At 44.4% G+C, this 27,340-nt stretch overlaps 1 protein-coding gene across 1 annotated transcript in view; it reads left to right on the top strand.

The window, feature by feature from the left end:
- Positions 1-22,785, top strand: part of ARHGAP31 (Rho GTPase activating protein 31) — a 97,093-nt gene extending 74,308 nt beyond the window's left edge. The window contains exons 6-12 of the mRNA XM_066621092.1: positions 1,962-2,107; positions 5,641-5,827; positions 8,353-8,477; positions 9,503-9,562; positions 10,770-11,378; positions 13,742-14,016; positions 16,898-22,785. Of these exons, the coding sequence (XP_066477189.1) occupies positions 1,962-2,107; positions 5,641-5,827; positions 8,353-8,477; positions 9,503-9,562; positions 10,770-11,378; positions 13,742-14,016; positions 16,898-19,258 (3,763 nt within the window). The 3' untranslated portion in view covers positions 19,259-22,785. The remainder of the gene's footprint in view (positions 1-1,961; positions 2,108-5,640; positions 5,828-8,352; positions 8,478-9,502; positions 9,563-10,769; positions 11,379-13,741; positions 14,017-16,897) is intronic.
- The last annotated feature ends 4,555 nt before the right edge of the window (positions 22,786-27,340 follow it).

The following is a 27,340-nucleotide window of genomic DNA, read 5'->3' on the forward strand; positions in this document are numbered from 1 at the left end:
TCTTTGCAGTTACACAGAGGGTAAAGTTGGTCCCATCACTTAAAGTGATGTTAAATCTATTAAGCACAAATATTTTCATTCCAGCTACTTTCTCTGTGTGGAATTTGGATTCCCTCTATAAATCTGAGTCTCAAGGAGAACAAGAAAGCAGGCAAGCGGGAGTTTCCTTACATGGCTATCCCTTTGGCTAAGTCCCTTCTGAGTTTTATCTAACACTCCAGCCATTAACTTTACAAAGGATTCATTGCCCAGAGATAATTTCTTCAGCAACACTTAGGCATGTCAAGATAAGAAACAGATTCTGTGCTGCTGCTGGGATGGAGGAGGGGAGAGCAGAGATTGGCCTGGTGGTAGTGGTGGGCAGGCGGGGGGGGGGGGGGAGGAGAAGAAACAGGCATAAAAGTAAAAAGCACAAACCCACAAGATTCATCAAGATGAGTTGTGAGGTTCATATCCTATGCTTTCCTGTCCGTCCCACTTGATGTTGTTTGATGTGATGGTTTTTGTCCAGAGATAAGCTAAATCCTGCAGATCAGCTTAAACTGCAACAGCTCCAGCTGTAACTCATACAACTAAGTGCAGTGCTCTGCCTGGAAGGTGGAAGTGGCTTGCCAGGATAACCCCTGGAAAATGCACACTTGTTAAGGTTGATGCATGTTTGTGCTGGCCTTTACAGTCTCTCTGGATCCAGCCTGATACGTCCTGCTCCTGTGCTACTTATATGCCTACAAAGTTGCTTCATACTGAGTAAGATCCTTGGTCCATCCAGCTCAGTGTTGTCTACTCAGGTTGGCAGTGGTAGCTACCCAGACAATCTTTGTCTGGGTGGCTCCCCAGACAAGCGCTCCCCAGGTGGCTTTCTCGGTCCTACCTAGAGCTTGAGGATCTTCTGCATGCCAAGTGGATGCTCTGCCATTGAGGTCCAGCCTGTCTACCTAGGAAAGTGCCACTTCTCTTACCAGGATCAAAATGCTTTCATTGGATTCCATGGACTGCTTCACGTCTCTGTGGACTGGGCTGTGCTCTGTGCCTCATTCTTCTCTAGGAAAACTTTGCCATTACCCAAAAAATCCACTTCAACTTTGCATTTGGGTGTAGAACGGAGGGAGTTAAGATCAGATAAGGGGAACAGCATATATGGGGAAACCTTTTGAGGATAAGTCATCTCAAATCATTGTACCTTTTTACTAAAAGGTATGATGGATGTGTGGAATGTTGCTGAGCATCAAACCTTTTAAAGAAATCAATACAATACAAGGCTATGCCTTGTGCAACCTAAAGCTTAGAGATTTTTGTTTTGCTTTTCAGAGAATACATACAAGATGGCACATTTGCAGCCTTGATAGTGTATTATCAAAAGAATTACCTGAGATGGTTGTAAATATAGAAATTGTAAACATTCCCCAGGAAGTAAAATCTGCTAATTTTGCCTCATATGAAGTCTTGTCACCTGAAACTGCCAATAGGTTATTAATGAAATGTTGAGAAACAAAGGGGTAGTACATGAAGTTTGTGATTGGTTGCCTGTTTCATGTGTACAAAAGACCTTTGCTATAAAATAACATAGCAGCATTATTGAAAGTAGCTTTTGAACTCAAAAGATTACCCCCCATCAGTAACCTATTGAGACTTCCTTATTTAAATAAACATCTGAGCTTTTCTTAAATCTTATGTTATCTGCTGCTTGTATGCAAAAAAAAGAGAATAAAAGAGCCAAAGATATACCACACCTATATTTGCTGTGTGGGCGCACAACATGGAAATAAAAAAGATGAAACCAGCAGCAGCATATATTCAGATGGTAGATAAAAATGTCCTCTGCAGTGTTATTAAGTATTTCTGTTAGGAAGTTGCAGGCTTGTCGTATTAAGGTATGCAGCTCACTTTCCTTCCTTGCGAGCAATGCCCTGGGGATGCAATGTTTCATTGCTCTTACAACTGTTTTCTTTACTGGTTTACAGATCTAAGGAGATTGAGTCTGTGGGCTGCAATGGAGATGCAGCTTTCCTGGAGGTGCGAGTCCAGCAGTTGGTGATTGAGTTTATACTGAACCACGTAGATGAAATTTTTAATGACAGTGTTTCTACCAAACCAAAGGAGAATGAGGGTGAGTCTTGCTGAACCACTTCTTCCTTGTCAGCAGTGACCGTTTCTAACCCACCCTTGAAGCCATTTGGTCTGTAAGTTAGCTCCTCTCTAAGTCCATGTCTGCAAGGCTTATAATTTTTCTGTGTCTCAGGAGTGTTTGTTCAGTACACCTGAATCTCACTTCTGTAGGAGCTGGAGATGGAAGGGAAACACAGGATTATTGGCATGACTAATTCTATAAGAAAAGTCTCCACGAGGAGATCTCTTTGGCACAATGACTAGTTTCATGCGTGGTCTGACGGGAAAAATTATCCTTCTCAATTCATAATTGGGTTTGTCTTTCTGAGCTTTCCTGGAGAACTTACAAATATTTCCTAAACTCACACAGTCCAAACTTTTAGAATCCTCCAATTGGGGACTCTTTGCCAGTCTTACAGCTGCTGCCCTCCCCCTGATAAGTTTGGGTATAGAGTAGGGAGGAGTGGAAAAGGCTGCCACTGATGAAGCGTATGTTTGGGTTGAGTTGTAGTAGCTCTCGACTTTCTAGAGAAGTTCATAGTCCAGGTGATCTCTCTCCATTTCTGAAATCCACCCTAGACTTAACCAGACTTAAGACTCATTAGACTTAACCAGTGTCAAAATAGCAACTCACCACCTCTTAGAAGATCTTTGAATTGTAGGTTGACCCGAGTCACAAGCTTAACGAATGTTAGAAATGGATCTTTAACAAGACTGGTCACCATATTGAAAGATCAGCATGACAGTGGTCTTGCTCCAGAACCACTGCATGTTGATATCAGTCACTTCATAAACATCAGCTTACAGCATACAGTACAGAGACTGCTTTTAATCACTCCATGTGGCAGCTCATAGTGTGGTAAGCCATCAAGTGGAGTGAGTGGTTTTTGCCCAACAAGCACCTGTTGGAGATGCTCTAAGACAGCCATTTTCAACCTTTTTCAGCTCATGGCACACTGATAAGGCACTAAAATTGTCAAGGCACACTACAAGTTTTTTACTTACATTAAATTACTACATTATAATTTTTTATTAATATAATTAATACAATTACGTAATACAATTAAATCATTACATGACAAAGGGCACAATCCTAACCAGGTCTACTCAGAAGTAAGTCCTATTTTGTTAAATGGGGCTTACTCTCAGGACAGTATGGTTAAGATTGCAGCCAAAGACTCACAAGAAGTTTGGAGAGTATGAAGTTTGGAGTATATGTGATTCTGGAAAGGAGGAAAAATGTTATTAAAGTGTAATGCCAAAAAGTGCTGGCAAAGAGAGGTCAGACTGAGCACATAGTGGGGTGAGGGGCAATGAAGACACATGATTGAAAGAAGTGCAGGATTCAGCTGGAGGGGGGGAGAATGTGGGGAGTGAAGGGAGGGACAGTAAGAGAGGGGCTAACTTTGATTATGAGATTTGGGGGGGGATGTGCCTGTGGGAGGGAGTGGGGTGGGGAGAAGTGCCAATTGCCTCCTCCTGTATTTAAGAAAAAAGTGTGACCAAAAGCCCGATTCTAGGCATGTCTACTCAGAACTAAGCCCCACTATAGTCAATGGGGCTTACTCCCAGGTAAGTGTGGATAGGATTGTGGCCCAATGCCCTTCCCCTAAAAGGCAAAAGACAAGGCAGGGAGGGTTGCTTTGGGGAGTTGCAAGCAAACTGGGGCACCAGGATCCTTTTAGCCAGCTGGTTCTTGGGCTGGTGGCCTCAGCACACTCGCTCCTTCCTACCTGCTTGACTGCTCCTGCTTCCCTCGTTCTCACTCCGGACCTCTCTGCCTAGACTTAATACCCAATCCTAGGCGTGTCTACTCAGAAGTAAGCCCCATAATAGTTCCAGGTAAGTGTGGAGAGGATTGTGGCCCAAAGCCCTTCCTCTGAAAGGCAAAAGGCAAGGCAGGGAGGGTCGCTTTGGGCAGTTGCAGGCAACTGTGGCAGAAAAGGGGTCTTTCATGGACCCTTTGCAAGGCCAGCCAGTTCTTGGGCTGGTGGCCTCAGCGGACTCGCTCCCTTCTGACCTGCTTGCCTGCTCCTGCCTCCCTCCTTCTCACTCACTCCGCGGGCTTCTCTAGCTGCCCAATCAGCATGCGGGGCAGACTTGATACCCAATCCTAGGCGTGTCTACTCATAAGTAAGCCTCATAATAGCCAATGGGGCTTACTTCCAGGTAAATAAGGATTGGGTTGCAGCCTTCCTCTCACTCAGCAGCAGATGCAAAGCAGCCTGGGCTGCTCCTTTTTCCGCTGGCTACGCTTCTCCCCCACACTGTGGCTGCTGCTGGCCTCCTCTGGCCCCGCGGCACACCTGAGGCTACCTCACAGTGGTTGAAAACTGCTGCTCTAAGAGAATTTCCTGCCTAAGGCAGGGGGTTGGACTAGATGACCTGTTAGGCCCTTCCAACTCTATGATTCTATGATACTACTCCAGATGCTCCAAAAAGAATGGTTGCAACATCTTCATAAGAATTCTCCAATCGCTGTGGTTAGCTGCTGTACCCAAGTTGCTTAGAATGCTTTGGCAGCAATTCACAATAGCTTCCATGTGACGGCCTTGCTATTCAGATGAGCCCTAGCTATTGTTTTATTTTTTTTAAATCGCTCCCTGGCATCCTTGGTTAGCCTTGAGATAATCTCACATAGCCTTGAGATAGGCCTTCGAATCCCTCTCCCTAGCATCCCTTTCTCTTGGTTTTTGTTGTGCTTTACCCCATGTTTTTAGTGGAAGAACAGTTCCTGATGCAGTTTGCTTTACCATCACTTCTCTTATTTAGACATTATTATTATTATTATTATTAACAGTATTTATATTCCGCTTTTCAACAAAAGTTCACAAAGCGGTTTACAGAGAAAAATCAAACTAATGGCTCCCTGTCCCAAAAGGGCTCACAATCTATAAAGAAGCAAAACACCAGCAGACAGCCATTAGAAAAGACACTGCTGGGGTGAGGAGAGTCAGTTACTCTGCCTCTGTTAAATAAAAGAGGAGCACTCACTTGAAAAAGTGCCTCTTACCCAGTTAGCTTGGGGGTGGTTAGCTAAGACATGACTACTGTTAGTGAAAAGTACCCGCTTTCAAACGGGAAAAACTGTTTTGTTCAATGTTTCTTGATAACAATAGTAGTTATTGCTAAGTAGGAAGATAGCAATTTAAAAACAAATTTCTTAATGATTGGGAAGTTGGGGGGAGTTCATGAATCTCAAACACCAAAACTGGAGCTGCACCTTCCCAAAGTTCAAGACAGCAGGATCATCGAGCTGTACATTTAGAAGATGCACACCAAAGCAGTGTGCAGAGCCTGGCTGGGGACCAGGGACCTGCTGGTGTGGCAGGCAGGGGCAATGGATCAGATTACTGGGAGAGAAGAGAATTTGACATACAAGCCCTTTCCAAAACATTGTTTTCATTCTTAGTGTTCCATCAGGAAAGGAAATGCTTGAGAGACTTGCTGTAGACCTTCTCTTCTCCCTTTGCCTTTCCAACAAGGCCGGAATCTGTAATTTTCCCTCCTCCTCCTCCCTTCCCTGCATTGCAGAGAATAAGCCCATTGTGAAGAGCTTGACGCTGCCTTCTGCATCTCTGCCGATGAAACTGGTGAGCCTGGAAGAAGCTCAGGCCCGAAGCTTGTCAGCTTGCCATCCTGCACGCAAAGAACGGAGGGAGAACAGCTTGCCTGAAATTGTCCCAGTCTTCCATACCGTGCTTGACCTACCTGATAGCAAGTAAGTGGACCTGTCATCACTGTCCAAGGAGACAGGAGCATAAAATGGAGGTAGCCTCGTCCCCTCCCTTGCCTACCTCTTAATAAAAGACATATCCCCCTCAACACTGAGGAAAGTATTATACTTCACAAGCATTTTGCTTTTAAAGTCTGACTAGCTTTCCCGGTATGGTAAGCAGATGTGCTACCTCTGACTTCCATTTCAAGGTAGGGGCCTTTCCCATACTTGTTCATTGAAACTTTTCTGGGCATAGATGGCAAGACTTGAACTTGGAACCGTATGCAAGCAAAGAATGTGCGCTGCTCTTGAGCTGTGGTTCCTCACTGGTATCTGCTTTCTTTGCTGTTCAGGAAAACAGACATTGGCTTGTTCTGAAAGAAATGCTTTTGCTGCTTTGCTCGGTTTAGAATTTTTGATCAACCTGAGCAGAATGTTAAATGCGCCTTGAGACATCTGTTATAAGAGAGCCACCTGCTGGTGCCCTGACCAAACTGCACATGTGACAACCATCCTTCTGATTGCATAGCTCTCCTTTAATTTTGTACAATCTGTTGAAGGGTGGTTAGTAAGGCCTACTTTTCATTCCTCTTGCACAGTGCAGAGGTTGTTGCAAGCTGGCAGAAGTGCTAATGTCAGCATTATGTCATCCAACCTGGATGGAGTTGTCAGCACTGCTTTGCAGTTACTTAAACCACTGTGTGTTTGTCTATGATATTCAGTCAATGTACTGTAATAGATTATAGCCACAGCTTTGCAACATCTTTGTGAGCCTGTAGCTGGAAGCTGTTCAATCTAAAGAAGCATTAGCATGAGTGATAGGTAGTATGGAAGTTAGGACATATGTAGGGTCTGCGTGACACATTATTTATGGCATGTGACACTATTAGTGCAATATAGACATAATCAGTGTATTTTTTTGCTGCGTATATATGTGCTTGGAAACGGTTGCTGAACATGACTGGGTCCCATTAGGGAGAAGGTCGGGATAAAAAAAAATAAAGTTTTATGACTGCTCAGTGCTTACATGTGCACATTTTCAATATATGAAGCTACTGTGTGCTGAGTCCAGTTCTAATCCAACTTTTCAGTGCTGATGCAGCCGCAACAGCTGTATCAGTGTTGGAAAGTTGAATTGGGCCCTCAGGGCACAATCCTAACCAGGTCTACTCAGTAGTAAGTCCTATTTTGTTCAATGGGGCTTACTCTCAGGAAAGTGTAGTTAGGATTGCAGCCTCAGATTACTTTCCTACTCTGCATTGATTGGCAGTGGTGCTCTCAGGTTTCAGACAGGAGTCTTTCCCAACCTTACCTGGAGATACCAGGGATTGAACCTGGGACTTTTTGCCTGCAAACCGTTTTCTTTTTCCACTGTGCTACAGGTCCCTCCCCAACCAATGGGAGAGTTGTATGATGTCTCCTTTATGAAAGTGCATAGTGCAAGGAAGGACAAAGTGCCCTTCCTTCCTTAGTGCAGGGAAGCACTGAAGTGTATTATTGTAGCCCTAACACTCAGACACATTTCTCCAGTGGGCAAGTTAAGAATATTAACACTTAGGCTGCAATCCTATCCATGCTTATCTGAGAGTAAGCCCCATTGACTATAATGGGGCTTAATTCTGAGTAATCAAGCGTATGATTGGGCTGCTAATATATCTGGAGCATTTAAGAAATACTATCTCACTAGTCCTCAGGGCAGGCCTATGCAACTTGAGACTCAGCAAGCCAAATGAAGCCTATCAGCTGTGTGGTTTGTTTTTGGAATCCCAGTAGGCGTGACTTGTAGGCTCTGTATGGTTTGGTGGGTCACAGGTTAAATGCCAAATGTTTTGAAAAACTTGAATCTTGGGATGATAATAAACTGTGTACATTGTGCAAACTTGCAGATAGTTTCAGCATAGGGTTATGTATATCCCCTCCCGGAACGTGTTGCCCCCACTGTAATATTAAAGATTGAATTTTTAAAGAGAGCTGGTGCCTAGTTCCTACTGAAAATGGTGGGGTGATTTGGACCCCGTTTTCCTTATACTGCTTAAAGGCAATAGTTAGGGTTTTAAACGAGCAGTAGGTTAAAGCAGCGTTCTCCAAACAGGAGACTGCTGCATTCTGAAAAAGTCCTCTCTGTCCTGCCCTTACCCTTACCCTTTTGCTGCCACTTTGCCTTCCATGCTGTCACTTTGTTTTCCACTCAATCTGGGCCCTGGGAGCCTCTGTACAGTCATGTCTGTTTCCCAATGTCCAGCAGTCTTTGCAGCAGGATGTCCAGGCAAACACAACCGTCTAGAGCGCCCCAGATTGAGTGGGAAACAAAGCAGCAGTGCAGTGGAACGCTAAGTGCTGCTCACGGGGAGGGGGGGAAGGGCTCTCTCTAAATACCTGATATGGCCCACAGGCTGTAGTTTGGTGAGAGCTGGGCTAAAGTATGAGCTGAAGTGAAGGTGGATTTGAAAAAGAGAGGATAAACTTCCTGAGCCTCGTGGCTCAGCACTGGTACCTCATATCCATCTCTTATCAATTCCTTCTTCCAGGAGAAAGTTATCTACAAAATCCAAGAAGTGGAAGTCAATATTCAACTTGGGTCGGTCTGGATCAGAATCAAAATCTAAACTGAGCCGGAATGGAAGTGTGTTTGTGCGAGGGCAGAAGCTCTCTGGTAAGGAGTCATCCAGCTGTCACCTTCGTGGATTGAACTTTTCTTTCTCAGCCAGCTCGTCCTTCTCACTCCTTCCCTCGTGCAATACAGAAATGTTCCACCACATTGCAAGAGACTATTCATGCTAATAAGGTCCCTAGAATTCAGAGACAGCATGAAAGACTTTTGAAGGGAGCAGAGGGGAGATCACATATTTAACCTCTTGCATCATGTGGAGTGTCACTTCAGTAGGACAATGAAAGGCAGTCATAGCCAAGGGCATACAAGCTGCCTGCTGTGAATATTCCCCTTTGTAGTACTGGGGTGAACAGGCAGCTCCCGTACAAGCTGGATACAAGCATGCACAGAGGTCAAAAGTCTGCCACAGTTCGGTTACTAAGGATATGTCTAGCCCAACCATTTTTTCTAAAGATAAGCAGGGTATGCTTGGTGCAGACTGCACTTTGTCTTGGGTGCCCAATTAGATTCCCACTTCCAGGTTTTATCAGAAAGTCCAGGTCTCCTTAAAGAGGCACTCGCTCTCCTAGAATGTTCCTGGTGGTGTATGGACTAGATGCAACCAGCGCCTGTGGCTTTTATTCTTAAAGCCAAAAACTGCATTGTTGCAGCTATAGATAGGCATCCTCCATAAATGGGTCTCCAAGCTGTTATCATGGATGTTTCACAATTAATTGTATAGAATGGGACAGATGTAAGATAATATGGTCTTTGGGGTAATTGGCTGGCAGCAAGCAAGTGTTATTTTTTCAGTGAGGCTGAAATGTCTGCAGAAAAAATAGGAACATTTCTTGCACTTCCCTAGTCTAAACTTTCCCTGGTTGTTGCAATTACATTTGATATATTTAGACATCAGTCCTAAGCTCACTTACTAAAAAGCAAGTCTCATTACATTCAGCAGGAGGAAATGTGCTTAGAATTGCCCTGCTTGTTTCCTTGTGACTGTATCCTGATTTACAGTTACACTTTAATTTTCTGAGACCACAGAGCCGAAACTAAGTGTATACTGACAATCCTTCTCTCTGCAGAAAAAGCAACTATTCGGCCAGCTAAAAGCATGGACTCACTGTGTTCGCTTCCGGTTGATGGTAAGACTTTGCTAATGCACACTGTGGCAGGGAATTAGGATACTCATGCTATATGTGTGTACATGTGTGTGTACAAAGCTGCTTATGCGGGATTGAATGAGTTGCATCCCAATCCTACCTAACTCCCCAAGTGGCAATGCAGCCGCACCAACAGGGCACCTGCTGCATCTTGCAGGGGAGTTTCAAACTGTGAATGCCTCCTGGAGGTTAGGGAACATTTGCCCCAGGGTAGGCCCTCACTGTCCTTTGGGTCTACTAAGACCTGCACCAGTTATAAAGCTGGCAAAAATCCAAATGTGCCTGGGAAGTGGGATAGGTTATCAGTAGTACCACAGCCACCAGTGCTGCCTCTTTCTTGGTCTCAATAAGTCCTTTTCCCCATTCTGCCCCCTTCTTGTCCCGTTCCTCGCTCCCCCTCCCTGACTTACCAATGCTGGTGTGCTTTCTCCATCTGCTGGCATGCAAACTTGGCCATTTGCAGCTTGTGGCAGTGGCCAGGCCATGCTGTATAGTGTGTCACGCTTTGCGACAGCTGTAAAGAACGCTACTTCCAGTAGGGTCAGCCCTGTTAAGATTGAGCCGTTAATTTATTTTCCTACGAACTTTGCATGTTCTATATATAAATGTTCTTTCTGTTCATAGAATCATAGGGTTGGTGTGTCGCCAAAGTTCAACCCCTGCCCAAGGACAGGACCAAGGCCAGTCTCTCTGCTCCTCCTCTCTCCCTGCCTATCAAACCAAACAGCTTCCTGTGACTCAAGAAAGATGGCAAAGGCACTTACTGTAGGGAGGGCAAAACATGTGCGCACACTCTATCAATCAAAGCCAGGTTCTCTAGTTCAAATGACCCTACCATTCAAAGCACAGAGAGCAGCAATTCAGCCCCCGCAAGTACTGCAATCTCTTGTGTTTGCACTTAGTAATAAGTGGTGCATTTTGAACTCACCAAAGTTCAAAGTGGATGCACCAAAATCCACCAGAATTACCCCACTCAAGGCAACATTCTGTGAGTGGGGAATTTGGTGGTTTGTTGAGACAATGTGGACTTGGAGCAGTTTTCAGAAGAGACGTGTAAGTCTCTAAGGGAACATCCGATATAACCATACCTGTACTGTTATCTCAATGTGAATTATTTTTCTTCATGTGTTTGGAGCAGTAGATGTCCCTTTGAGAATGCTCATCTACTTTTAATGTTTCTCTCCCTCAGGAGACAGAGAAAAAGGCCACTTCAAGCGACCAGTCATAGCTGGAGGGTTTTTCATTCCGGTAATGAAGCCACAGATGGGGGGACTGAGCAGCTCATCTGACCCCAGCAAGCAAGAGAACGAATGGGATCCAAAGGGTGCAGAGGGAGGCATAGAGGAGAGTGGAGAGCATGATTCTTCTCAGCCAGCCCAAGTCAGATCACTTCCTGAGCAACTGAAGGTGTTCCGGGCTATAGAAGACCCTGAGAATGACCAAACCTCCCCAAAGATGTGTCGAATGTTCTACACTTCCAATGATGAGGGAGCCAAATCAGGATTCCATGGGACTCTCTTCCCTCTGGAGGCCTCCCCCCATCACCAGCAGAAAGCCTTGAATATCTCAGAGCCCTTTGCTGTATCGGTGCCCTTACGGGTGTCTGCAGTCATCAGTATCAACAGTACCCCCTGCCGCATGCCTGCTAAGGACAAGCCTGCCTTTTCCAGCTTGCAAGAATCTTCTTTCTTGGGTTTGGATAATACTGTTGCTGCAGCCCTAGAAGGAGAGAATCACACCAAGCCAGAGCATTCCATGGTCAAGGAGGAAAAGAAACCTGAGTCCAAAGCTGTAGTAGGTAAGCTTGGAAAGTGGCAATAATTTGTTCAGAGCATAATATGAAAAAGTGCTCTGGTAAAATATTACGTATTAAAGGACTGGAGAAGAAGAGCTTCCAAGGGCACACTGGGAGGAACTGTCAGAGTTGTCATTGGGCATATCTAGAACCTAGAGCAGTGATTTTCATCCTTTTTCATCTCATGGCACACTGACAATGCACTAAAGTTGTCAAGGCACACGATCAGGTTTTTGACAATTGACAAGGCACACCATGCTGCCAGTGGGGGCTCACATCCCACTAATAAATGACCCTCCCCCAAATTCCTGAGGCAGACCTGCAGACCACTCATGGCACACCAATGTGCCATGGCACAATGGTTGAAAATGGCTGAGCTAGGGGATGGGAAAGAATTGGGGATGAAAATACAACTAGAAAGGGAAGGGTTAAAGAGTCCTCACCTGCTTCTGCTCCAGGTGATTATTATTTTATTTTTTTTATTATTATTATTAGTAGTAGTTATTGTTGTTGTTGTAGTCGTAGTATTAGTATTAATATACTGCATTCATATTTGTTCAACACCAATTGCAAAAATGTTTGCAAAGCAGTTTACAGGGCTAAATAAATTGTTTCCTGTCACAAAAGGCTCTGTTTCTAAAAAAAAAAAAGATGCAAAAGATATGCCAGTAAAGAGCCACTAGAAAAGACACTGTGCTGGGGTGAAAAGGGATAATTGCTCCCTTGGTGCTAAATAGAAGAGGACACTTGGAACCATACACGTTCTGGTAGAGTGATCGTATTGTTGCTTGTACAAGCCCATGTTGGAGAAACAGAATCTTGGCTGCATGTAGGCACACAGCCAGTGTACGCAAGGTAATGTGAAGTCTTCACCTGTGGTTACTCAGGGGCAATGGGCCCAATAGTTGCTTCTGTGTGGATAATGTACACAGAGCTGTACATTACTCCAGTGCCGCTCCACTGGAGCTGCACCACTTCAGTGCCAAAGCTAAGAAAAATGGCATCCAAATGTATAGGCAAAAGCTGCTTTTATTCCTGAAAGATCCAATGCATTTCAAGATGTAAAGATTTTTTTCTTTGATTCCTTCCAGGATGAATGGATGCTTCCCCCCCCTCTGTCTTTCCACTTACTTAACAAGAGTTCAGTAAGGCAGAAAGAAAAATTCTTTTTCATGGCATGTGCAGACTCAGCCTGAGAAAGAATGCTACAGTGGGCTGTCCGTATCCATGGGGTTTAGTTCCGGGACCCCACATGGATGCCAGAATTCACAGATGCTCTAGTCTGCAGTTGTAATGCTGGGAAAGTGTCGTAAATTGCAAAAATTTGTGTCAATTGCATGAATTGCTTGAACTTGCATGAATGAGGCGAGTGCTGTAGTCGGACAGAGCTGTGAAATGGGGGGAGGATACAGCAGATTAGGTGGGAGAAAACCGCTTAAGTATATTTTCAATCTGTGGGTGGTTTAATCAGTGGAGGTGGAGCCCATGCATACGGCAGGGCCCCTGTACTGAATTACATGCCTAAAGAAAAAATTGAACAGAGGCCTCAATCTGACTCCAGGTTCAGTGTAAAGCACATTGGAGTTACATTAATTCTCTGTTTGGCTGAGGCCAGATTCTTGTGTGAATGATAGGGAATGTCGGGGGTTGTAGTATTGCAAGTTTCCCCACAGTAGCATACCCACTCTTGTCATGCGAAATCAAACTCACTTCCTTGAAAGACTTGAGTCATGACTGCTTTGAGTCTTGCAAAGATAGCATGCATCTCAGATCTCATGTTTTAGTACTGGAAGCCACACTGAACCGGCTGCAGAGAGTAAATATGGTTATGGAATTGCCATTCTGCATTCACCCGCTTTAGTTTGTACAGAGAATCCAGACTCAACGTCACCACTTTGTTGCACTCCGTTGTTTTCCATGTTCCACTCTTTTCCGGACCTGATTTGTGATAACTCCAAACATTTAAAATCCAACTACAGTGCCTGTCTCTCCAGCTTGGATTGGCAAAGTGCTATTGAGACTTTTCATGGCCACTGTACCTTTCAATAAAAGTTTCCTCTTTGCTTTTTATTGTATCATTTATTATTATTTGTTCAGCACAACAGCAGCATTACTGTTAACAGCCTCTTAACATTACTCTCATTACAGTTTCTGTTCCTTGTGGTGGTGGGGCTTTAATTATCAAGTTGCTCCTATTACTTATTTCTTTTCTTTTTTATTCACAACGTAGCACAATTTCTCAGAAAAACTGGAAAAGAAACAGCAAAGTAATTAAAGAGATGATAACTGAGAGTGAACTTTTTACCTACAGCCCTTGAGTTTTTTCATTGGGCTTTTTATAACACCTCCTTTTGCCTCCAACATAGATTCTACTGCCGAGGAACCGACAGTGGCTAAGACGATTGAATCCTTAGGGATCCCTCAACCAGGAAGCAAAAAGACAAAAACTCAGGAGGCAAGGAGAAGCAGTGACAATTGCAGCCAGACTTCAGAGGGAAAACGTAGCCAGGAACAGAAGCCAGTTGCCAAGATCCCACCAAGCCAGGGCCTGATCCAGGCAACGGAAAGGGCAGAACAAGACAATTGGCACCATGAGATGCCTAGAGATAAAACAGAGGATACTCCTCGCCCAAGTGAATTGGTAAGGAAAAGACATTTGAAATGAGCAACGAAACCTTCATATTTCATTGCCGGGGTGATGCTGGAGAAAACCTCTTTTCATACATTATGGCTCTCTGAAGGTCCAACACATGATGTAGATGAATGGGAGCATGACGACCAGCCATGGCCTCTGTGCTGATATGCTCTGTGACCATGCCTCCTTGCTCTCTCCATGTTCCGCTTTGGTGAGCCATGGCCACCAAGAGCCTCAGTTAGGTAGCACCCTTCATTTCTCCCCTACCTCCAAATTTTATATCATTCATTATTTCATATGGTGTTTTAACTTCTCTCTTGCTTAGCCAATCCCACACTTACCTGCTTTGCATTAAAAAACTTCCATGAGTCTCTTGTACTTAAGTCTTGAAATAGCCTTCTGCTATAACTTTGTTTCCCTGATGCTGTCCTGTCCATATCACTGTGAAGGTGAGTCTCAAAGTCATGCCTCCTGCTGATTGGTTTTTCAGTTCTTAGCTGCCAGTTACTGTGAGTTAGCTAGATTAGTAAGGCAGCACTAGGCACAGACTGTCAGGAGGTAGATACTGCCCTTGGAAGGCATCATCTCGGCTAATGAAGCTCCACTAACTGACAGATTTCATGAGCTTGCCACACTGATCAGATGGCAGAGTTCTTTGACACCCTCATTTTAATAGGGTTTTCTGACTGAATGGTTTTCGAAAGGATGATGGGTAGGTCTGTGGGGGTTGAGGCCTGGCTACCCAGAGATAGCAATGGGATCCATCATCAAGTTTAATGAAGAATAGGTGAGTTCTAGGGGCTATGTAATTATTATAAGATACTGAAATGGGAAGAGGCATTTCACAGGAAAGCAAGGATCACCCAAGGAAAGATGAAGCCCTGTGCTGAGAAAGGCAGTTCTAACAGGAAAGGTTAGATTGGTGTGTTGCTGGTGGTCACAGCCAACAGATTGTTTAGGACTGGGTGGTTTGAATCTTCCCTTGACATAAGAGTGTTTTTGTATTTAGGTGAATCGGACCTGGTGTCCTCCTAAATTGCCAAAATGCACAGCAAGGTTAGCACTTACGGAACCTTTTTTGTACAGGCCAACTGGCTAGTTAGAGTGATTATCCATCAGAGTGTCTCCATATGAATGGAACTTGGTTCTAGTCCTGTGACAACCACCACCTGACTTTGTGTCCCATTATGTTAATTTATGGGACTATGGTATCTTCTACTTTGTTTTTCTGCTTGGCTTTCTAATAGCCCAATCTTATCAAACCTCTTTGATGTAGCTGCACAACTGGAGTGTGTGCTGCATGTTGCAGGGGGGTAGTGCCAGAGGTCTCTTATTGGTAAGGGAATGTTAGTTCCCTTGCCCAGGGTTGAGACTCCACTGCCCAAATGGGTCTACTTGGACCTGCCACATCCATTTTGCTGGCACAAGTCTGAATGGATCCGAGAAGGCAGATTGAGGCTTGGAAGCAGGATAGGATCAGCCTTGATCCTTGCCCCCTTTCCAGCCTTGATCCTTGCCCGTCCCTACCCTGTCTCTTCCCCATTCTTCCCCCTCCCTGCTTCTGCTTGTCCCCCACACTGCCATACCAGCAGCAGGGCTTTATGGAAGGCCACTGGTGCACAGCTACTCACTGCTTACCCAGCAGTGCGAAATGGAATGTTGCTGTTTGTGACAACCGTAAATCATTCTGCACCTCCAGAATTTGGTTTTAGCAGTGCAGTGTGCCCACAACATTGGGCTGTAAATTTCTTAGCACTGGCTTACTACCAGGGATGGAGGGTGTCTGCCCTTCGAGATTAGTCTTTGAGTGGGTTTTTTACATATGGGCTAATACACAGAAATTCCAATCTAGTGATTTGCAGATGGTTTTGGTGTAGTGTTTGTTGCACACTTCCTTAACATCTTTCCACAGGCCCCCCAAAAACCATGAGTTTTTAACAATTCATTCCAAATAGAGCAGTACAGATGAGTATTTAAGATTTCTTCTTTCAATGGCTGTAAACTTTCATTTGTCAATGTTTACCTAGTGGAATGTGTGATGCACAGTGTCTCTTTAATGGGGAAGGATAATGGAAGGTCTGAAGGAAATGTGATTTTTATTCATTCATTCCACTGAATTACTGCTTTGCAAATCCTCCTTGGAATTCCATTTGCTGACGGACATACTGTTTATCTTTGGCAAAGTTTCATGGTATTTGTGTGTACATGTGTGTGGTTTTGTGTACGACTGTGCTCAGATTAGCCTAGATCAGTGGTTCTCAAACATTTAGCACTGGGACCCACTTTTTAGAATGAGAATCTGTCAGGACCCACCAGAACTGATGTCATGACTGGAAGTGACATCATCAACAGGAAGAATTTTAACAATCCTAGGCTGCAATCCTACCCACACTTACCCAGGAGTAAGTCCCATTTACTATCATTGATAAAAGCATATACATAGTAGCCAGTTAAAAGTACAGATGTGTAATATTTCCCCAAATGCAGTCACACACCATGATAGCATCAAATCGAATACGTTACAAATAAAATATTGGGATAAATGGGGACCCACCTGAAATTGGCTCACAACCCACCTAGTTGGTCCTGACCCATAGCTTGAGAAAAACTGGCCTAGATTATTCTGTCTTCCAAAAGGGACCCAGCTTGAAGAAAATAAGGCAGGTGGGTGGGTGCAGTGGTGTAGCTGCAGGGTAAGTCGTGCAGGTATCGTAACATGCCATGTAAGCAGCCCCTCCCTCTCGCCATCGGAGCCATTCCAGACAGCATAGCGCCTGCAGTACTTACTGTGCCACCCCCTCAGTAGCTACACTACTGGGTGGAATTAAAAGGAAATCAAAGCAATAGTGAGGGTGTTGTCTAGTAACTCTTGTTCTTTTTTCCCCAGGCCGATGACAACCATTGCAATGCCCTGATGGAACGGCTGTGGCCAGAAATGCAACAAGAGCTGAAAATTATTGAAACAGAAGAGGAGCTGTCATTTGCTGCAGCTGCCCCAGAGACGCGGTGTTCTGAGTTGCCCCCAGTGCCATCCAGTAAAGAAAAACTGGTTGGAAATCCACCAACTGGCCCTGATGTCTCTTTGCTTGGTGCTTCCTATAAGGGAACAAAGGACATGCCTGCTTCTGACTCTGAGCTGTTCAGAAAACAGGACGGTGCTTCTTTTGCCTTACTAAAACTGGAAAATATCCCATGTGGGACACCATGTCCAAAGGACTCTTTAGAGATGCAGGACATCAGGGGTGATCTTCCACCTCAGCCTCAAGACTGGAAGCTTCCATCTGAACCACAGGAAAGCAGAGATCATTCAAGAGAAGAGTCATCATGTCCCAAAGGAAAGCATTTAGACCAATCAGAGTGGGAAAGTATCACTTGGCTGCCTCAAAGGAAGATGGAAGGTGCTGCTGTAGCTCAGACTGAGAGAGAAAAAGGTGATGATGAGCTTTCAGGTAGAAGAAATCTGACCAGTTCAAGGATCTTCAGAGGAGTTGAAGCTCACCAGCTCAAGGAGGGAAGCATAAATAATCAAGTTCAAGACTCTGTTGACCAGCAAGAAGAAGACACATGTGCAGACCACGTGCAGAGCTTAGAATTGGTTGAGCCGTGGGAAGATCACCACTGGGTGACAAGTCCCCTCCATTCCCCTACCTTCAAAGACACTCATGGAAAAGAGATTCAGCTACCAAGGAGCCAAGGAGTGACATTGAGCAATTTCAAAAAACCATGTTTCAGTCGTAGCTTTTCCTTAGACAGTAAAGACTTTGTGAAAAGGCACTGGGCTGTTGAAGTGCCCTTTTCAAGTGCAGATGAGGAACATCTTTGTGGTGACATCCTGTCAGGGGTTAGAGAACCCTCACCAGAAAGGTGGAGAGAAACTGATAAAGCAGAAACCTGGCTGAATTTTTCAGAGGAGCCTTCCAAGCATGATGAAACAAACCAGAAACCTTTAAGCCATGAAGCAGGTTTTGTAGCTAGAGAATTGCCACCCAGGCATGAAGAACTGGGCCCTGCTGCTTACAAAAAATCAAGTGAGAAGCAAGAGCATGAGGATAAAGAAGACCAACTCGAGTCCCATTTCCCTCCGTTTAATACTGAAGATGGTTTATTGCATTCCAGCAGTCCAGAGAGAAATGCATCCATGGCTCGAGAGGTTGACAGTCTTGGAACTTCTGTCACCAATGACCTATCTTCTGTTGAAGTGTCACATGTCTGCAAAGGTGAAGACATCCCACGGAAAGGGAGACCGAGGCCTTCTTCTCTTAATCTGGATTCAGTCCTTCCAGCTGCCAGCCTTTTTAACTTTGAGAGTCTTTCTGTACCCACTCCACCAGGGCACTTCCTTTGCGGGCAAAAAGAAGTTAAGACTAGCGATTCTGTTCCATCACTTCCTGTTACCTGCCCAAGCAAGAACCTTTGGGGTTCTCACTTTGACCCGCAAGACCTAGACCTGGACTACATAATGATGGCTCATGCTACCACCGGTCGCCGTAATTCTGCTCCGGTGAGCGTCTCAGCAGTGAGGACTTCTTTTATGGTGAAGATGTGCCAAGCTAGAGCTGTGCCAGTTATACCACCAAAGATTCAGTACACCCAGGTCCCCCAGCCCCTGCAGACACAGAACCCCAACTGCAGGACCCAGCTGACACCTGAGAACAAAGAGGCAGAAACCAACGTTGGCCAGCGCAAGCCAACTCAAACTGCTCAGGATCAGCTGCAGTCACCAAAGAGTCCAGCTTTAGATAGGAAGGGGAAGGAGAACAGCAGTTCAACCCTTAAGGACTCAACAGGAACTAGAAAGGCAGAACCATGCCTCCCTAATCATAATTCTCAACAGGATGCACCAGTTCTTCGCCGAAAGCGCACCTCTGAAGGAGAGACCACAGGAGACAATCCACAGTCTTCAAAAATGGAGAGGCCTTCAGGGGCTGCCAAGCCATCTTATAGGTCTCGACCAGGACGACCTCAGAGCCTCATCCTGTTTAGTCCTCCCTTCCCTGTTATAGACCACCCCTCTTCCTCTGCAGACTCCAGAGTGTTGCTCTCCCCCATAAGAAGCCCTTCACAGACCCCTTCTCCAAGCCCCATTTCCAGTGATTTGTCAGGGACAGCCTCAGAGGGGGCCACTCTTCCGAACAAGATGACCATTCCCAAGAATGGTCAGAGGCTAGAGACTTCCACAAGCTGTTTTTACCAACCCCAGAGGAGGTCTGTGATTCTGGATGGGAGAAGTGGGAGGCAGATCGAATGATGCCCGTTCCCTTTGCTTCTCTTCCCTGGTGGATGAGACGGGGATGGTCCCACTGAGAACTATGGTAATGGTAGTGGTGTTGTTGTTGCTGTTATACATACTACTCAAAAAAAAAAAAGGCTTCCTTGCCAATTCCAACAACCCTTTACTTTATAGCTAATCACTTTTAACTGATGGACAGAATGTTCTGTAGATTTGGCCTCCAGTCCCCATTGGCAAGGGGCATGACAGGGAAAGCAAAATTCTGCCGAAAGGAAGGCAGAGAACAGGCCTTGTTACACTGACCAAAGAACTCCCTTCAGACTCTTCCAGCAATACTCAAGGATCCCAAGAGTCATCTCAGCAAGTTAGTCTTAGCTACCATTTCCGTGTTCCTGATCATTGTGTCATTGTTGGTCTTGATTTGTTGTAATCCTGGGATTTCAAGTCCACATCTGTCCCGAAAGCCTGTAAGCTCTCTCCTCCCTCTCCACTTGCTTATGTGTAGGCTTAGAAGAAGCCTCGTAAATGAGGGCGATGAGTGTGATTGGCATTCGGATTAATGACTTGAGAGGGGTATTGATGTGTTTTTGCTAAAATTTATTCTCATAGGCAGCTGTTGCCAGTGTGCAACTGGTTGTTGCCACAGTCCTATTCCCATAACATCTGTTTTTCTGTACACGTTTAATAATTTGGAGCTCACTGCAGAGTGCTTCTGGGGAATGTGCAAATCATCATGTAAGCTCCCTGCTGTCTCAGTGGCTGGCAGCATTAGTGATGCAGTCGTGTGGTGGGGCTCCACGAGTGTTGATCCTCTCCTGCAAGTACTGTCTGTTTTGCTAGCCTTGCTTCAGTGTCAGGCACACCTCTGGCGAGCTGCTGGAGGGGTAGTTGAACAGGGCGGTTACAATAAGCTTCATTCCAGGGCACTGCTTGTGTTTTTGTACTGTGCTGCTCTTTATTTGAAACATCCCAGTAGGTTTTTTTCCTTTCTTCCCAAATGTGTGGCTGCTGTTTGTTCAGAATGAGTTTGTTCTTTAAGCTGCTACTTAGCTGGCATTACCCAGAACTGTAGGTGGCAAGAGTGTAGGATTTGATTCGCAAAGAAAGACCTGTGCTAATTCATGGTGGTTGTGACTCACGTCTCTTGAGCCCGGGGGGGGGGGGGGGCTTGAAAGCTTTGGAAGGTAGTGGATTAAAAGATTTCTTCTTTTCCTAGATCAGGGTCCTGGTTACAAAATTACAGCCTGGAGCCTCATTTTTGCAGGACACACTGGGGTTAGATCTAAGGTTGGGCTACAGATAGAAAAGGAGGCAGGAGGAAAAGGGGGAATGGCTAAAAAGGAATGGGGATTTTATTTTTAATCAATTTTTTGAGACAAAGCCATCAAGAGTGGCTTTTTTTCTTTTTTGAAGGGGGGGAGAGAAAGGTGAAGATCCTGGTTTAAGCTGACACAGACCCCAAGCCTATGTAGGTCTACTCAGAAGTAAGTCCCATTTGAGTCAATGGGGCTTACTCCCAGGAAAGTGTGGAAAGGATTGCAGCCACATACAGCAGGATTCCAACTCTCACCCCAAAGTAGACGGGGGCTGCTCACACACACACACACACACACACACACACACACACACACACACACACACCCAACATGCAGATGCCACCCCTGTTCCCCCAGGCAAGACGGAGGGATGTAGGCTGTGTGTATGAGATCTGGAAAAGGGGACACAGAGAAGAGATAGAGTTGGGTTTGTTGGTGTTGTGCACAGGGAAAAGCATCATGAAACTATCTTCTGAAGAGCATATTGGGAAGGATCAAGGGCAAAGAAGGGAAAGATATGCCTGAATAATAGGGAAGGAGGTTAGTATAGTTTTCTACTCCTCTAACAGCAGGGAGAATTCATGCATCCAAAGCAGAGTGAAGGAATTGCTTGCCTAAATGGGATTGGAGGTGTGCAGGACTCACCTTGTTAGAAGTGATTTTTTTTTAACTGAACTGAACCTAGAGCTTGCTTTAAGACTAGGTTATAATAGACTATTTTGTGAGGGGCACAGAACTCTTTCTGAAACTGGGTTTCAGTGGGGAGTAGGGGTGAGCTTCAGCTGCCTTCCATTTGTAGCATGCAGGCTTAAGGAACAGTAGGACACGAGCATTTCCACGGACTGCCATGTTTTTAAAAAATGGTTGCAATCCAGACTTCTAGCTAGCCTTTCCTCTCTTCAGAGTTTAAAAATAGTTGTACTGATTAATATTGTGTTAAATTTATATATAAACAGAACGTATATAAAGATATTAAAGTGGAATTAAAACTAATATGTTGTCTAAGCAATCACATCTTGGGTGGATCCAGTGTACAGAAATGATTCTTTGTTGAAAACTCTTCTTTCACACAGTATTTCCCATACTTTTTATAAAGAAGACAGCCAATGGAATTTCAAGACCAATCTCAGTCCCACCACTCTTCCTCTCTCTCTCTCTCTCTCTCTCTCTCTCTCTCTCTCTCCTAAATTGACCTTAATTGACACTCTGGCAGCCACTGTACCAGTAGCGTCACTAGGAATTGCATCACCTGGTGCAGGAGGCCAGCACATCACTTCCATGATGGACCTGCTCCCATATAGTGGGTGGGGCATTGCCCCGGGGCAGTGGGCATGGTGATGAACCATTGCCCAGTCCCTGCTGGTATTTTGGCTATAATGTTTAATAGAATAGAGATATTCCACCACGGTTTATTTCATTGCATTCTGCATGAAATTATGTATCAAATGATATGTAACATGATGGTATTAAAAAATACCAAGATTTTAAGCCAGTGGTGGTGTCAGCCTCCTGTGTGTGTCACCTGGTGCAGCCTGCACCCCCCCACCCTCTAGTGACACCATTGCACTGTACCCAGTCCAGCTCATCTTGAAAGTCATTTGAAAGGGGAATGTAACCTTAATGGAAAATATTTGCTTTGTATTCATGTGCAGGTGCATAAGAGATTGCACGTGATTATCCTTTCAGGATCTAACCCACTGAACTTACACATTATATCTTTCTCATTTGGTAGTCCTGTACTATGAGATATGAACATGTTTCTGTAGTTTTGATGTGGTATGGTAATGCGATGCCCACACCTATCTACAGCCCTGGCACTGGATTTGCTTTGGTGCTGTGATCTTTTTTGCCTACAGCGCAATCCTGGGAATGAGGATAGAAGGATGGCTGCAACTGAAATAGAGCAACAGCCAAGTGCATCCTTTTCAGACCTGTTTGGAGTTTTTCTTGCCCTAAAGCTTCAGGTTCCTATCCTGAAATAGATGTGGCCAGCCCTAGCTTCTCCTCATATCCACTAGCCACAGTCAGTATAGGAAAGAGGGAAGAGACACCATTTGTCAGAGTGTGAATCTGTCTGGGCTATGCATGAATGTGTCGTGTTTCATATCTGGTGGTTATTGTACTGTTTTCATGGAGTGCTCCTGCAGGCTATCTGCTTTAGTGCCTTTATTGCTTTGGAGTTTTGTCAAGTCTCAACCATGAGATTAAACTGGAGTTTTTATTAAATAACGTCAACGTGTCTTGGTGGTGTTTGGTGATGTACTTAGTTATGGTGCTCTTAATGAACATAAGGAAAATCTGCTTCTGTCATTTCTGTTGTGGACTCCATTACTTGATTCATTAGCCTAAAACACTGTGACTCGGAACTAGTCTCCATCAGAACTAGTCTGATGATTCTTGACCATTGGAGGTTATAGAATACAACTGATCCAGGATACTTTCATTGGAGTAAGGTACCAAGAGCAGCAACTATCTGGTAGTTGTTTAAAAAAAAAAGAAAAGGGACACACCTGATAGCATTTTCTTAGGTCTGAACGGAAACTGGGAGAGTGTTTCAGTTTGGTGATTGGCCAAATTTGACCAAAAAAAATTGGTCCAAAAAAAAAAATTTATACTGTCTGTGGCTTTTCAGCAAAAGAATTTGCAAAGCAGGTTGAGAATGAGGGCAAGGCTTCCTGCCCTCACTCTTATTTGTCTTTATGATATCATTACATGGGCCAAATCATTACATTGGCTGTGTGATAAGATGGTGGGATCACATCAGGAAGACCAGAAGATTATTGTTTTTTTTGTTTTTTTTTTTTTTTGAGAGGGATAGTTCTGATTTGGGTAAAACTTAATAGGCTAGAAATATTAATGGCCACAATTATGCAGCTAGGCTTGTGAGAGGCACTCAGAAAGCACAGAAGGCTATTTGGCTTCTGTTGTAAGTCTATCGCTGTTCTCAAGATAAGGAACCTTGCTCTCCCCCAGTTCCCTTCATGTGTTTCCCTGAAGGAAAATTAGCAGAATGTCACTCTACAGTGTTTCCACAGCAACTCGCACAAATCTATCATTATGGTCTATGGCAGCTGAACTTCACACTCTTATACAAAGCATCCATCTTGACTGCTGTCACCAGAAGCTCATGACTTGGGACTGATTTAGTGTTCTGTAAGATTTTATTCAGGTTTTTTTTTTTTTTTAAAACATAAACGTGTTTATTTGTATTCCACTTGTGCCCTAAATTGCATGGAAAATGTAAGGCCAGAAAGGCCATTCGCCTACGGTATTTTATGGAGGAAAGACACAAGAACCCTTCCACGCCTGGAAGGTTTCTCTCACTTCCATCCCCTCTCTGAATTCTTTCTCTTGCAGCACTATATTGAGGGTTGCCAAATGAGCGGAAAGCACAGCCTGCTGATATGCCTCCTGAGCGATAGTTGTTATATCTGCTACATCTTAGACACTTTTCAGCAGGGTGCTCTTTAATTTGTTTTTATTTTATTTTGACTGCTGACATTTGTGACTTGGTTGTTTTCTAGTTTTATGGGTAATGGTTGCTTATTGCTTCCTTTGCATTTGATGAGTTTCTGATTGTTGTTAAGGCACTCCAGGCATCTGAATGAATACTGTAAACATGTGGTGCTATTCTGAGGAGGAAAATGGCAGATACACATTACAAAGCCCCTGTGTGTGCAGGTGTAGCCATGAAGTGATGCAGGTTGCAACAGTGGTTGATTGCAGGGGGGATGAAAGGGAGGTGGGGTTCGGCTGCCCTTCATCCCGAGTTTGTCGCTGCCACCGCTTCCTTCCAGCCCACCATGGATGCAATTCGTGGCATCACCAGAGACCCCCGAACCCTGGGTGGTGATATAATGATATGTCCAGGTTCCCATGGAAGAGAAGGTGATGGTGGCATCCCAGTCTTGCAGCTGAGCCTCCAAAGGAGAAGGAGTGGGGTAGCAATGAGATCACAAAGCCACCAAAACAGGAGAAGGGGGAGGAGGAGGCGGACTACCTATGACCACTCAGGTGCTGCTTCTGCTTCTCCTGCCACCACCATATTGGGTGGGCCTCAGGTGGCACCACCTTCCAACCTGGCACCTGGTGTGGCCTGCCCCCCACTTGCAACTCCACTGGATTCAGTTTGCACTAATCCACTTTCTGCCTGCTAAAAGCAAGCAGAGAGTGGATCACCCACCTCCTTGCCTTTCTTTAAACATGGAAGTGCAAGACTTTTGGTTTGATTTACAGAGAACGAAGGAGCTCCTTCACTTGCGTGGTCCCTTTCAATTGAACGCAGATGTCTTGCATTTCTGCAGCTGAAGAGACTGCACAAGGAGCGCAGTAAGCTGTTGCTTTTTCTTTTTTAAATTGGGCAGAGACAGTGGATCTGAGGCTGCATCAGGCGGCATTCTGGGTTGTGCCTCTGCTATGTGCATGCTTCCAATTGTGGTGTCCTATGCCAGGGTTTGCAAGCCCATAAGAAGGAAGATTCTTATGCCTCTTGCACTCAAATGAAAGGAAAAATTTCCAGTGGTACAGCTTCTCATCCATTTTTGTTACAGGAAAAACAACCTTTGCAAGATTAATCTGCTGCTAGGATCACCAGATTTGTTGTAAGGCATATATAATATGCTTTCAGGAGTCATGTAGAATGAAACGTTCTGCCCGACCGATATTTCCAGGAATGAATACAATGATAAGAGGAGTTCTACCCACTGGAATTCTTTCTTCGATGCCACTACAAAAGGCATAAGGATCCTCTTTCTTAACTTGCTTGGAAACAGTGGCATTAGACACAAAAAACAGACACACAGAGGACTTTCTCCTGTCTCTCTGCCTCTCTCCTCCTCAAAATAGCATCACTTGCTCCAGATGCAGAAGAAAGTGCCTGACAGGATGTAACAGATGTAATAGTAATGCCTGCATATTTATTGGCTCCCTTGTGGTTACAGGCAGAAGCTTCAACATACTTTAAATTACAATTTGATTTGCTTAAGAAGAAATGAAGTTGCAAATTGCAGGCGTGGATTTGGTGGAGGAGATTGTGAATGCAGAAAACAGCACTTGGTAGTCTCATTACTCTGCACTGTGCAATGGAGGAGGAATGCAGAATTCAAGTGTTGGACTTCTGATCCCTAATACATAAGCCATTGCAGTTGCTATAATTTTCTCTGATAATATCTCAGCGGCACTAGCAGATCAAGGAAATGCAGCACGTTCTCTTGGCTCTAGTAAATCCCCCATCCAGAATACTTCATGTTGGCAATAGGAAAAGACCTTAGTAGTACATCAAAGAAAATACAGCAATTGCTTAAACATCAACCATAGCATTCAAGGAGAAGCAGGGGGATAAAATCGCATCAGAGGAGTTGCCTGAACAAGGAGAGGGGTTTCAAAGGCAAAACTTAAAATGAATACATCAAAATCAGATGCTGAATTCATTCTCAAATATCCAGAGAATCTGTCGCCTGAAAAATTAGGGAGAATTTTTTATCTCTGCCCAGGTAATCCAGATTCTGCTGTCATTACAAATGGTGCAAAATTCTGCATCTAATACATTTTTGTGCTCTTTCTATGCATGTATAAAATTGTGGTTTTATATGCCCTGCTCAAGTAATCCATGTACTTGGTTGGGCTACTGCTAGCTGCCAACCCAAACCAGACATTGAATTCTATAAAGCACTGGTTCTCAAACTTTTAGCATTGGGATCCACTTTTTAGAACGAGAATCTGTCAGGACCCACCTGACCCACCTAAGTGATGCAATGACCGGAAGTGACATCATCAAGCAGGAAAATTTTTAACAATTCTAGACTGCAATCCTATCCGCACTTACCCAGGAATAAGTCCCATTGACTACCATTGTTAAAGCATATACATAATAGCCTGCTCAAAGTACAGATGTGTAACACTTCCCCAAATGTAGTCATATATCATGATAGCATCAAGTCTAATATATTAAAAATAAAATACTGAAATGAATGAGGACCCACCTGAAAATGGCTCGCAACCCACCTGGTGGGTCCCAACCCACAGTTTGAGAAACACTGCTAAAGCCTTGAATACAATAAAGACAGGTCTGCTTCTTTCATGTCTCCCTATGGTATTTTAGGCCAGATGCCCTCACATTTATTATACCTACGGGTTTTAGTGTCCTGTTTCCTGAATCCGATTTTCTCATACCTTAAATCCAGTGTCGCAACAGTCTGTAAAGGGATATTGCAAAACCATCAGCATAAAGTGTTCCCGTCGAGTTTCTCAATCACCTTGTAGCAGATGAACTTGGAAGCCTCACCTTCTATAACAATTAAGCAAGGTCCCTCTCAAATATATGGTATGTTTTTAATGCTGTGTGAGCCCTTTGCTGAATCTCTCTTGGCTAGCTGAAGGAGCTTCTAAAGATCATCACCATGAAGTTGGTTGGAAGATGCTAGGGCAACCATGTTGAGTAGGGTGTGGAGGTAACCAGAGAGGGCTGAGAATCCTGTTGCAAAGGCTTATGTAAGTTTGCTTGCTCTGGAACACTTTAAAAAGATTTTGAGGAATAACTTTTTTATTGTTTTAATTAAGGTATAATTCCCAGGAACAGACATTGATTCAAGCAATAATGAAATACGAAACAGTGAATGAGTGTATATTCTCCCTAGTTTTTAGGAAGATTCTCTGGGTATGTCAGACTAAATTCAACATCTGGTTGTGGTATGCTCAAGCAACAGAATAGTATAAAGAACACACCATTCCTGGTGTGAATAAATATAAATGATCAGGGCACTGCCTCTATCCTGCAAACATCTAT

This window comes from Tiliqua scincoides, chromosome 3, assembly GCF_035046505.1.
Source record: "Tiliqua scincoides isolate rTilSci1 chromosome 3, rTilSci1.hap2, whole genome shotgun sequence".
Taxonomy (NCBI): domain Eukaryota; kingdom Metazoa; phylum Chordata; class Lepidosauria; order Squamata; family Scincidae; genus Tiliqua; species Tiliqua scincoides.